This window comes from Solanum tuberosum, unplaced genomic scaffold (genome assembly GCF_000226075.1).
Source record: "Solanum tuberosum cultivar DM 1-3 516 R44 unplaced genomic scaffold, SolTub_3.0 scf00085, whole genome shotgun sequence".
In the NCBI taxonomy this organism is placed as follows: domain Eukaryota; kingdom Viridiplantae; phylum Streptophyta; class Magnoliopsida; order Solanales; family Solanaceae; genus Solanum; species Solanum tuberosum.
In genome coordinates, this window is record NW_006239014.1 from 533202 (window position 1) to 545947 (window position 12746).

Sequence of the window (12746 nt, forward strand, 5' to 3'; positions counted from 1 at the left end):
TTTCCCCTCACATGCTCGTACATTCCATGTACTGACGCCATTTGGTCTGCATCTTTTATGATGCAAATACATGTAACCTGGATCAGCATCCAGCGCCCCGTTGATCCAGTTGAGCATTTCAGAGTCATTTGGTGAGCTTCCTTGCTTTTCGGAGGATCCCTTTATTATTGCTTTATAATTTCAGTTGTTAGGATGATCGGGGGTCTTGTCCTGACATCCCTCTTAGTATTAGAGGCTTCATAGACAGATAGTTATTAGTTCATTAGTCTTGATATTTCAGTTGTTTTGATTATAAGACTTGAGTTGCCTTATTGGCTAGTTGAATGTTTTCTTTTATAACATTCTAGTTTATTTCATGACTTATCTTTGTTGAGTAAAGTCTGCCGCTGAGTAGTAAGCCAGGCCAATGGTTCACTTGGGGCCATCAATGGTTCTCGAGTGCCAGTCCCATCCAGGGTGTAGGCTCGGGGCGTGACAATATAGTTGTTGGGCTTCATATATATCATTATATAATTAAAATATTAATATTTAACAAATTAAGTTACCATATTTTGATTTAGTGGAGGGCAAAATAATTAATTTTTTAAAAAATGTTTTTATTTTTATTTTTCTCCTTCAATTTACTTAAAATAATACATATAGATTATTTTAAGTAAATTGAAGGAGAAAAATAATACCATATTTTGATTTAGTGGAGGGGCAAAATAATAATTTTTTTAAAAAAAATGTTTTTATTTTTATTTTTCTCCTTCAATTTACTTAAAATAATCTATATATCATATATCATATGGTTACTTTATTTGTTAAATGTTAATATTTAATATTTTTTTTGAAAAAATATAACTAATTTATTTTTTAAAAGGATAAAAATATCTAAGAATTTTCTATGAATATTTTTTCTTTGAATTTTTGACTTAACACCTTTCCACTTTTAGAATTTAGTGTAATATAATAATAATATTATATAATTACTATTTAATATTTAATTAATTAGCTATTTCATAATATTTTTATTTAGTGTAGGGATAAAATGGTATTTCAACTTTTAACTTTTTTTTGTTCCCACTTTTAGTAATACTAGTATCTGGGCACGTGCTTTGCACGTGTATTCCATGTTAATTTGTTCAAACTTTTTTATTGAGATGGAGGGAATATATAATAGTTAAATATATTGGTTTTAAAAAATGCAAGCTTATTCTTACTAAAATAAAGAAATTAAAACACATATCAATTCTCTCTTTGCATATAAAGTAGAAACAACTGCTTAAAAGTATAATAAGAATATTTGAATGCTAAAATTAAAATATTACATGTCGGAATAATAATATATGTGTCTAAACTTTCATATACAGTCAGAGGCGAATCCAGGATTTTAAGAAAACGGGTGCACCATTGCTAAAGATAAGATAAAAATTTTATAATAACAATAACAAAGCGAGCAAAACATAAAAAAATACTTTACCACAAAAAATATCATCAGTTTACAATTGTACTCGACGAGATTTCATATTTTAAAAACGATCTATAATAGCATCATTACTTACATTTTCAAACATCTCCGCTCTATCTTACAAACTAAACAACCATTAACTCTTGATGATTTCCTATTATAAGTAATGGCAAGTTTTTTTTACAGAAACTCTAAAATTAAAGTGATATATTTTAAAAAAAAATTATTTTGTTAGTTTGTTTATTAAAAAGAGAAATCATAAACAAAATTTTTTTTTTACCTTAATCTTTAACAATGATGATTTTTCTAGATTCTTGACTTGAAGTTGGAGATTTGGAATTGTCTGTGTGGAAAATAAAAGGCAAATTTAAAGAGAAAAAAAAATATTTTTGAAACTTGAAAAGTTGGTGAGAAGGAAACTTTTGAAGTCTTTTAACTTTAGAACTTTAGAATTTCTCTTCTTTTTTTTCTTCTGAAAAACATGTACTCTATTAATTAATAAAAAAATTTGAAGCAAATTGTGGCCGGCTGGGATCGAACTCGGAACCTTGGTGTTAAAATTAAGCTGTCAAACCAGTGAACCATCCAGCGACTTTGAGAACAGGTTCCACAAGTTTTTATTTAATATATGCTTTAATAATTATACAAGTAATATATCGAGTTTAGTCGGATGACCATGGGTTTCGGTGACCCAAATTTAATACATAAATTCGCCCCTGCCCCTAATATACACTGATACATAAACATTGTGCATTACAAAAAAAATTGTGTTGAATTTTGTTTAGTGAAGTTGATGTTAGTGGCTAATCGAACTCTAGACGCCAATAGCTCTAGGTACTTCCCATCCTCTCAAATTGTTGCTTTCTCTTTAAGAACAAAAAAGAAGATGAAATTAATTAATAAATTAAAATTATGCAAGAGCCTATAAAAATGATGAGTAAGAATTTAATAATCCTTTCTTGTTTTTTTATAGCTATATTTCAATTTTCATTCCTTGAACCTTTTCTTTCATTAGTCTACATTTAATTATTCAATGCAACTCTTCCTATTATCCAAACTATTTAGCAATAAATAGCGCACACTTAAATTTGATTAATGGGTAAATCATTAAGAGCTACATTTAAATTGGACTTTTGAATATCTGTCGATTAAAAAATTTCATGTAAATTTAAATACAATTACTACTATTTCAATTAGATTAGATATTTTATTTTAATTAAATATAAGAGAAAAATTGTAATCTAACTTTAAACACTCGTTTTATTTCTCTCCATTTTTATTCATGTGGATGCATTCACCTCAGACTAATATTCTACTTTGAACAGAAACAACACAAAATAATATATACAAATATACATATTCCAAGCCATAATAAATGTCATTATTTTTTATTATGGATACATTCACCTCAGTTCTCACCCCATGAATTTTCGTAACATTTCATTAATTTGACTGGAAACATAATACTCTATCATTATCTTTTAGTTGGAATAGGAATGTCAAAGAGTGTCCTCTTTTTTTTTCTTTTTTTTTTGTGTGTGAATAATTTAGTGATTTTATATTTATGTATATTAATTTTGAAGAGATAATACATTTTTATTATTATTTAATTAGATTAGATGTTGTATTTATTACATTTTGATTTAGTATAAGGGTAAAATTGTAATCTAACTTTGTAGATAAGTGCTTCTCACTTATAGTAATACTAGTTTCTGGTAACGTGCATTGCACGTTTGTTCTTTATTATTATGATAATAAAGTTTTTATCTATAATAGTTTTGAGTTATAAAATGAAAATATTGGTGGAGTCAGGAGTGATTTTTTTTTTTAGAATTGGTAACATGTCACGAGTGAAAATTGTTAACCACTAACTAATAATCTCTTTTACTGCTTATATGTTATATTCGAATTCAATTTCTATTATATGTTTATCTCTTTAAGATTGTTATTGCTTTTTCATATTTAATAAGATACATTTTAATGTTGTTCATATTTGACTTTAAAGTACTCCTTCATATTAAATTAAAAAATTACCTCATTTGTGAATATGTCTTCTTTAGAGATTTTCTCGTTTTCTTTTGTTCGATATTGTTGAGGGAGAAGCATTAGTTATCCTTTTTACCTCGAAAGCCAGGAGACTAAAGCAAAATATAATTTCAATAAGTCATTCTCAAACTAAAGCTATCAAGGAGGCTCTACTTTGTAAAATGCACATGCATTAAGTTATTAAAATCTAATTAAAAATACAATAATCAAATGTTAATCAAATTTATTAAAAATACTCATGTAAAAAATTGCAAAATTGTTGGAGAGACAAATTGCATACCTCATTTGTATTGGCGCAATTTGTACTAAAAGTTTTATTCAACGGTCTGCAAAAGCATCACCTCTGATTTATACCTGAGATTAAAAAATTACATCATAAGTTCATAAAATAAAATTTTAGCAGTATATTTTCATGTGAGAGATCAAACACTTGAACATCAATCTAAGAATATAATTTGAATGATAGCAAAAAATGAAATAAACTAAATGTAAAGAAATGCTTGAAAGAACATATGATAAGAACTTTATGCTCTCTAAACCAAATTCAAATGTACAGTATTGTCATTAGAAGACAAGGTGTAAGACAGGTATAGTGATTTATTGAAAAGTTAAAAAGTCATTTAACTGTAATGATGATTTCTTGAAGAGTTAAAAAGTCATTCAACTTTAATGGTGATTTCTTGAAGAGTTAAAAAGTCATTCAATTTTAATGGCTTCACACTTATAGAATAATAATTAATAATTAATAATAATAATAGTAATAATAATATGCTAATGATAATTAAAAAGTTGAAGGGCATTTTCGTAATTCAACTTTAGACTAAGCACCTTCCCACTTATAATATATTATGATATGATGATTTTTGTTCCCACTTATAGTAATATATGATATGATATGTTTAAGGTGTTAATATGATAAAATTTAAACGGTTTTTAAAAAAGGTTCATAATTTTCTATTATATGAGTATGTATAATTCAAAGTTGAATAATCTATCCATATCTATTTGCCATACAACAAAATACTGAAATTGAACTTAAAAGTATTGAATTATTCTATATTTTTGTGCTCTTTTTATGAAGACGTGCCACTATAATATTCCCACGCGCCTCATAACATTGCAGTCACGCAAGGTATCATGTCAACATAAAAGTAGCACAAAAAGTACATAATAAACTAGTCCGGGTAGTAATAGAATATATGTTGCTGAGATTTTACATGTAGTTTGAGGGAAACTTGTGTCTTATCCTATTTAAATATTATTTTGAAACCACAAATCAAAATTACTGAACTGATATTTCAAATATCTTAGCATATGCCATATCATAGCATCCCACGACTCACCAATGTGGTGTAACAGTAAATATTCTTTCATTTTTAATTAGAAGTTTAAAGGAAGTTATCAGCTCCCTCTAAAACAAAAAGGGTGAAAATTCGCAATGAGCATCAAATAAAGCCCAAGCTATCAGCTCCCTCTAAAACCATCAAGAAAGTTACATTCTTGTCATGTTCAGAGCAGAAGCAGCTTCAAAACGCTCAGAACTCAGGGTTACAGTTTATTCGCAGGAATAAGCTACTCAGTTATCTTACCACTGTCTCCCTAAACCATGAAAAAATGGGCAGAACAAAAAATAAAATAAAAAAGTAATTACTAGGAAGTATGCTCATCCAACCAAGAAATTATGTCACCAAAAACTTGAAGTATCATCTCATCCGGCTCACCCACGAGCAAAGAATGATAAGCATCCTTACAAAGGATCAGTTTTTTGTCCGAACTACTTGCCTTCTCGTACAATGCTTTGCTGATGGATGGATCAGTCACTCTATCATTCTCTCCATGCATTATTAGCAATGGCAGATAGACCTACAAAATCGTAAAACTGTTAGTTATTGTTTAGATATCTTGTCTATCCAAAAAGTATATCACCCTGGAGTGATGACAGTTAGTTAATGCTTTCATGAAGCAGGAAAAAACCAAGTTAAACAAACATCACAAGGATAAAGAGCAACGAAAAGTGACCGAATCAGGTACATTTGAAGTCTAGCATATGAAAAGGTTGTCATCAGTATCCGCTTTCTCCTTTTAACCCCAATTCCTGCCCCCCTCTCGATTTCAGAAAGGAATTTCTGAAGGAGATCATAGTTGTGGACACTTTTCTTCTACAATATTTGTCAAGCAGAAAAAGATGTACCATCTTGAATGAATTACAAAGCCAAAACTAGTGACAGGTATAATGACCAGAAACAGTTAGCAACACCAACAAAGATATGCAGCGAGGACAATTGAGTTTCAAGTTTCCAATCATAAACAGTAAATATGATGATAATCTATACTACGATAAACAGAAAATGAAAACACATGACACCTTATCTAGTTGTTTCTCTAATTCTTGGGTGGTATTCAATAACTCCACTGCAGTTTGTAGACGGGGTTTGTGCTTGTAAGCAATGACATTATAAGCAGCCTGCATGCAGAAGAAAACAGTAGAGAGTACATTATAACATGAAATCCCACGAGATATAAACATGTTGAAGCCGGTGATTGTAATTATTATGTTCAATAAATCAAGCATTTCAAATTGAAAGCCTCCTTATGCAAAAACCTTTTTTCAGGTGAGTGAGAGAGCTAATGGCGACTATAAATTTCTAAACGACTATTGTACTACTAACCTCTACTCTTCCCGTCCTAAAATTGACATATGTCTAAGAGCTGTTACAGAATAGAAAGACCACATACCAGTTCTCTCTTCTTCACATCTCTGATTGTAAACTCTGCTAGATCCTTCTGCGGAACTAGCTTTTGCTTTGGAAGAAATTTTGCTATGCCCACTAGAATTTGTGTAACTAACCATGGTGGTACTATGTCATCTGCAATCTGTACAACAATACCATTCATCACTCAAAACTATGGATCTAATTAAGACGATAACATCAATTAAAATTGAGAATAGTCTCCAGAAACTTACTTTGCACATCGGTGCGAGAAGAACAGCACCGTTCCATGCATCAGGTTGCTTCATGTGCACCTTCAGAGCTACTGCTCCACCCATTGATTGCCCAAATAGGAAGCTTGGTAGGTTCCGTATCTCTGGATTTTCTGCAGCCAGCATTTAACTGTCAATTGCTTTTTCAGTAGTGTGTCAAGTCGAATAAGATGTAATTAGGTTATTTTCCACTACTTGATTTTGGGACCTCTTGCCCAGACGTATATGAGATGACATTTGCCTGGAGAGAGTTCTATTAGGTATACTACATTCATGGAGACATCAGATTTAAGAACTTGGTTAATACAGCCTAAATTTTTATGTTTTTGTCCAATGTAGGACGACATCTGTGTTATAATTCCCCCATCTCCAGAAATGAGCAACACCCTGCATATGGCATACCTAAAAATCTAACTTCTCTGGTATGAAAGATGAATCTATTCTATTTCACTATCCGATTGCCTTAGGAGATGTCACATCATAATGGGACTTGACCAATAATGACCATGTTCCAACATTGTCAGCATGCCCAATGTTCAAAGCCCCTGCTAATATTTAGAAGATCAACTCGAATGACTGACACTAATTTGGTTTCATTCAACTGCCAAAAAAGTTCTCCCTCTGTTCCCGTAGTGTTTACTTAAACTCCTCTCTAGGTTTTCTCAATATAATTCTTGCTTTCCTTAAGGAGATCTAAAGAAATGCTCTCTTGTGTCTAGGGGATTCAACAATTTATATATATGCACATAAAGAAGACTTTTTATATAGCTGCATATATAGTACAATTTTTTGGCGAAGGGGATTCAGTTGAATCCCTTCTGTAACCGTGACTTCGCCTCTGTCCAATTTGGGCCCTCGTATTTCTAAGTATATTTTCAAATTTACTCATTAATTACATACCTAGTGTCAAAGTAGGAGCAGAAATATAGAATAACAAGGGAGGGTGTCTTCTTCATACCCTCAACATTTTAGAATGTGGAAGGAACACACGGGGGATCTGCTGTTCATCATTTAATGCCCTAGTCATCAACATTGCTTGACAAAAATGAAGAAGGATGAGGTAACTTAGCACCATGAGTTATACTCCAAGTTATGAATAAATAATGAATTTGTGAGTTCAAATTTGATTTGGAACAGTAATAGGCAACATGCATTTTTTAAATAGTTCACTCTCTCAATCTTTCTTCTTGACAAAATGGACTATTCATTTATGACCATAATAAGCTGAACACAACATTTTTTTAGAAAGAAAGTGCCAGAAGTTCATGCATTGCTTAGCTCAGTAGAATAGTCTCTTCCAACTGAATGTTTGATTTAAATATTGTCTTTTGTCTTTTCATGCGTTCAAATCTTAGCTTTTGCATTCATCAGATTTTGTTATTCTTTAGTTGGTATATCTTTTCCTTAACTAATTAATTCTGGCTTCTACATTTTACCAGAGTCTCGGACCTATCAAAAGAATCCATGAGATGAAAAAGATGATAAATAAGTTCACTGGGGCAAGTTGTACCTTTCGCCTTCGAGTAATGCTCAATGACATCATCAACTAACTTGTCAAAACTTGGTATATAGCCATGAAGACCTTCTGAAAGACCAAATCCAGGATAATCCATGGCAAATACTCCATAACCGGAAGATGCTAGTTTTCTTGCAATGCCTAAGAAGAAAGACAAGTTTCAGGAACAATCTCCCAAGAAATACTAGTCTGAGACTTAAATACGTGTTTGCCAACCACAAACCTTCAACAAAAAATGTGCATGTATCACCATAACCATGACAGAAGTATACCATGGCTTTGGGGGGGATTGTCTCTGGAAGCCAACTTTTAGAGAAGATCTCTAGTCCTCGAGAATTAACCTCATATGACTGCGCCACCAAATTTCACAGAACTATGTAAAGTAAAACACATAACAAATCATGAATATTATACCAAAATGCTAATATTAGATGCTATAAATTACCATATATTTAGACTCTTCTCATTTGCTTGGCACTACTAGGAAAAGGAAGACAATATCCAGTCATAGTGCATAGTTCAGGTGAATTAAGTCATCTTTCTCAAACTATCCCCTTCATTCCATATTGAAAAAGTTGAGATAACTACCGCCTTCATTCAATTTGTTTCACAAAAATTAGAACTCTTTAACCAAACAAATCTTTCTAGAGTTACTCTCTTCTTTCCCCTTTAAATTTGTATAGCGATACATATTTCATTCACATGACAGAATAACTACATTTAAAGTGATTGGAAACCAAGTTTCATTTGATGTCCTGAAATTAATTTCATACTGCATGGTCCTCCATAATCTTAAAAAAATAAAACCTTCTTGACTATATGAGAAAAAAGATGACTGTATTTTGTCATATTCTAATTCACAATTTTATAAGATTCTTTCATGTCAAGGTCCAATTTTCTTAAGATAAAGTTATAGGTATTAATTGCTTGAGCCGAGGCCCGAGGGTCTATCGGAGACAACCTCTCTACCTTCTCAAGGCAAGGTAAGGCTGCATACACACCACTCCCCCATACCCCACTTATAGGATCACATTGGGTATGTTGTTGTTGTAAGTTACAAGTGTTAAAGATATCGTTGCACACAAAGAAAATCTTGCTGCACTAGAAAAGGCATTGAAGTAACTATGAGATGTCATATTAACTTCATCTAGAATTCAAAGAAAAAAGATGAAAAGAAGGCAAGTTCATAATCTCACTCTGCAAGAAAGTACATGCAGAAGTAATTACACAAGAGATCATTTTGTTTTAGAAAAGAAATAGGATGCTTCAATAATAACTTGAATTTTCAAGAGTGGAAAATGAGGATGTAAGAAAAAAGGTGTACCTCCTTCATCTTCAATCTAGCATGTGGCATCTGCGGGAAAGCAAATAAAGAATCATCAAATCAAATTAAGAACAAGTAACATGACACTTTCTAAAAGGATTCAGTTCCTCATGACCACTATCTGCAGTCGAAGAAAAATTAGAAAGTTGAAGAAGTGTTTATAAAGTCTCAACTGTCATAACTCGATTGCACATACTTAAAACAATTTTTTTATCACACAAATGATACCATTCCTCAGAATACATCAGCCACAAGTGTCCTTTCATTATTTTAAGAATTGAAAGAAGAAAAGAGAACAGAAACCACTTGATTTTCATTGGATAGTAAACTGGGTTAAGGCAATTTTCTTAAAGGTCTTTTTGAGCTAGTAAAACTTTGATTTTTCTGCCCTTTGATTAGGAAAAAACTGTAGTACTGCTGCTTTTTCAATCAGTAAAATGTATTACTGCTGTTTTAATCAACTAATGACAGAAATAGGGAACGGTCGGTCTTGTTATGCCCTTGAATCTAAAGGTCAAACATGAACTTATGCGTTGAGTGAATAGTGAACAACTTAAATCCCCTCTCTTCGAGATGATCTATCTGTAGATGCTTCATATAATCTCGGTGTAATATGCAAGTTATACAATCCTATCAAGAAAAGGGGGGAAATTTAAGCAGGATTGCAGTCTATAGAGCAAGATTTTAGGTTCCACACAACTATGTCAATCCCTTTGAAGTTGACAATAATCAATCTCTTAGTTCTAAGTACGGAACACTTTCTACTTACATCAACAGAAGACAATCTGTTCAGTCAACTAATCAATCAATCATTTTGACAAGTAAAATATCTATTCCACAATCACTTCTTGATAAGTAGCTGCTATGCCTCAATCCCAAACTAGCTGTGTGACCATATGAATTCTCTTATATATCCAGTCCATTAAGTCAGAAGCAATAAAAATCCAATCTTTGAAGCTGACAATGAGTTTTTTTTCAACTAAAAACATAAATATTTACTGTTTACTTTTCTAGCCAGTATACACATATTATACATCTATTTTAGGTTAATTCTTCAATCAACTAAGCAGTACCTTAAAGAGACAATGATCAATTGACAATTGAATATCCTTAAAAGCATCCCTAGCAAGACGCCTTGCTTCCACTTTGTCCATATTAGCATCTATTATCTTCTGCAATTCCTCACTTATACCTTCAAACTTCACTGACTTCCCCATTGCTGCTTTCTCACTCCTTACACAATTGGTTTTCAATGCTACAACAAATAAAAATCAAATCTTGAGAATACCATCAAATGAATGCCTCCTGGAAAACTTGCTGGTTCAATGCCATGACATTATAATAGGATTTCAAGAAATTTTATTTAATTGTATTATTTTCCTTTTTGTTTACTTTTCCTCTGTCCAGCAGATCTTTTTTTGATAAAATAATTGGATTTTCTACAAGAGTAATCTAATATTCCTTACAGCTCTCTAATTTGATGAGAGCTACCTGCTATAGGTATTAATTTAATCAGAATATGGACCTCAACTATAAACGCAACAAGTTATGTTTATTATTTTATTTCTTATTTACTAATATGCCACTCAAAACATGTTTTGATATTATTTTATTTCTTATTTATTCATTTAAATACAATTTAAGACTATTATTAACAGAATATGCACCTACCTCTTTTTAATTAGAAAATATGGCAAAGACTAGATTTTTCGTGTTTTATTAATTTAATATTAAACTTTCCCCTATTTCTTATTTTTTAACTTTCCAATTAAAGTTTAATGGCTACACGTTTTCTTCTTTTTCATTTTTTTTTTTTTATCTATCTTCCTTTTTGAGTTAATCTATGTATGTAGAGAAAAATATTTATGTATTTGACCATATATTCTCTCCATAGCATTTATTTTTGTTACTTTTTATGTAATCGAGTTTTGGCGGCGGAGGTGTTTTCTCCATTGTTGTCTTTAGTTATTCTCAATAGTTCATATTCACTTCATTTTCTTTAGGTTCTATCCGTCGTTTCATAGTAAGTTCTTCTTCAACGGTTTATTTTCAGTTCAAATTTCATCTACGCTTTCTTATCAGTTCGGATTTGGATTTCTATGGAGAAGAGGCTCGGAAAAAGTCCTAGATTTAATCAATCTGTTGTATAGTTCGGTTGTTGTTAAGTGAACTTGGGGTAAAACATACAAAAGCGGCCTTTGGAGTGGTGCAAAAACTGGCAAAAGTGCTCTTAATTTGCACTGATTATTATGGGAAAAAGAAGGATATTGACTGAAGCACGGATGTACGTTGTGTTTTTTGTTATACATTTGGATAACACTTTAATTGGTATTTTTGATCATTTTTATGCGTATTTTTTGTTCATCCATCTAACTATTACATATATTTATTAGTGTATATATTGTTACAATGGTGGTTCCATTGTGGTATCAAAATACAATTTTTATTTAGTTATCTTTACTGAATCACGTAGCTAGTAATGTTGGTATATATTACCAACAATCAATACACATTATACCAACAATTGAAATGAATATATAGGTTTGATATTCAAAAAGGTAAGTTTATGTTTATCTCAGAAAAAATTGTAGTTTATTTTCACCAAGAAAACAACAATATATTAAACAAAGTTTCCTTAAACAAACACCCAAACACCATTGTTATAACATTTATTACTCTGATATTACAAATTAGCCAATAACTTTTCATTTTACACCAATATTACGAAAATCATACTTTTAAATGCTTAAAATATATATTTAATACATAACCATTTATATATATATATATATATATATCAGACTTTACAGAACCATTTTCTTATATAAATTTATAAAAAGCTTTGTTTATATCATTAAATATCTCAAAAAAATATAAATTGTATTTTAATCAAGAAAACAACAATGTGTTATTCAAACCCACAAACACCAATGTTATAACATTCTATATACCAATATTACAAATTAGTAATTCAACATTCACCAACGTTAGTACAAAGTGAAATCAATGTTCTCCAAAATTAACTGAAATTCAATAAAATCATAAAAATATCCAACAACATAAAAAAAAAAAAAAAAAAAAACAAAAAAAAAAAAAAAAAAAAAAAAAAAACCAAAAACAATTATAACACAACAATGTTAATTCAGAGGTGGAAATTTGGGGCAAGTCTTCTTGTTATGCCCGGGTGCACCACATTTACGACAACTGACTTTACACCTTTTTAATTTCCCTTCATTGAATCCCTTCTTACGGTCGTTATTCGGTGGTCTCTCTGGTTGCTTTCTTGCATCGGTAACACTATCTCTTCTAAAATATCTGATGGAATCTCTCATGTGCTTTCGCAAGGCAATGGTTCGAGATTGCATAAGTATCTAGAAAATTTGTATTACTATAATAGGCTGAACAATAATCCTCGCAATGTTTGTTT

The 12746-nt window shown here is 30.9% G+C and overlaps 1 protein-coding gene across 2 annotated transcripts; it reads right to left on the bottom strand.

The window, feature by feature from the left end:
- Positions 1–4849: 4849 nt before the first annotated feature.
- Positions 4850–10672, bottom strand: LOC102603498 (caffeoylshikimate esterase-like). Of its 2 annotated transcripts, XM_006346846.2 has the most exons (8): positions 10393–10672; positions 9320–9349; positions 8219–8345; positions 7990–8136; positions 6462–6592; positions 6233–6370; positions 5862–5960; positions 4850–5359 (listed from the first exon to the last, which is right to left on the bottom strand). In XM_006346846.2, the coding sequence occupies exons 1-8, from the start codon at positions 10534–10536 to the stop codon at positions 5147–5149; spliced, it is 1029 nt and encodes a 342-aa protein (XP_006346908.1). In that variant the 5' UTR covers positions 10537–10672; the 3' UTR covers positions 4850–5146. The 2 variants fall into 2 exon arrangements, with proteins under 2 accessions (XP_006346908.1, XP_006346910.1); XM_006346848.2 differs by lacking the exons at positions 9320–9349; positions 10393–10672 and adding an exon at positions 8441–9303.
- Between the last annotated feature and the right edge of the window lie 2074 nt (positions 10673–12746).

What these genes read in the sequence shown, in the direction of transcription:
- LOC102603498 (XM_006346846.2), bottom strand. Translation starts at nt 10,536, where the DNA reads ATGGGGAAGTCAGTGAAGTTTGAAGGTATAAGTGAGGAATTGCAGAAG. An exon ending in TTGATCATTGTCTCTTTAAG is followed by an intron (nt 9,350 to 10,392) that starts GTACTGCTTAGT and finishes GCTTTCCCGCAG; the next exon opens with ATGCCACATGCTAGATTGAA. An exon ending in TAGAGAAACAACTAGATAAG is followed by an intron (nt 5,360 to 5,861) that starts GTGTCATGTGTT and finishes ACGATTTTGTAG; the next exon opens with GTCTATCTGCCATTGCTAAT.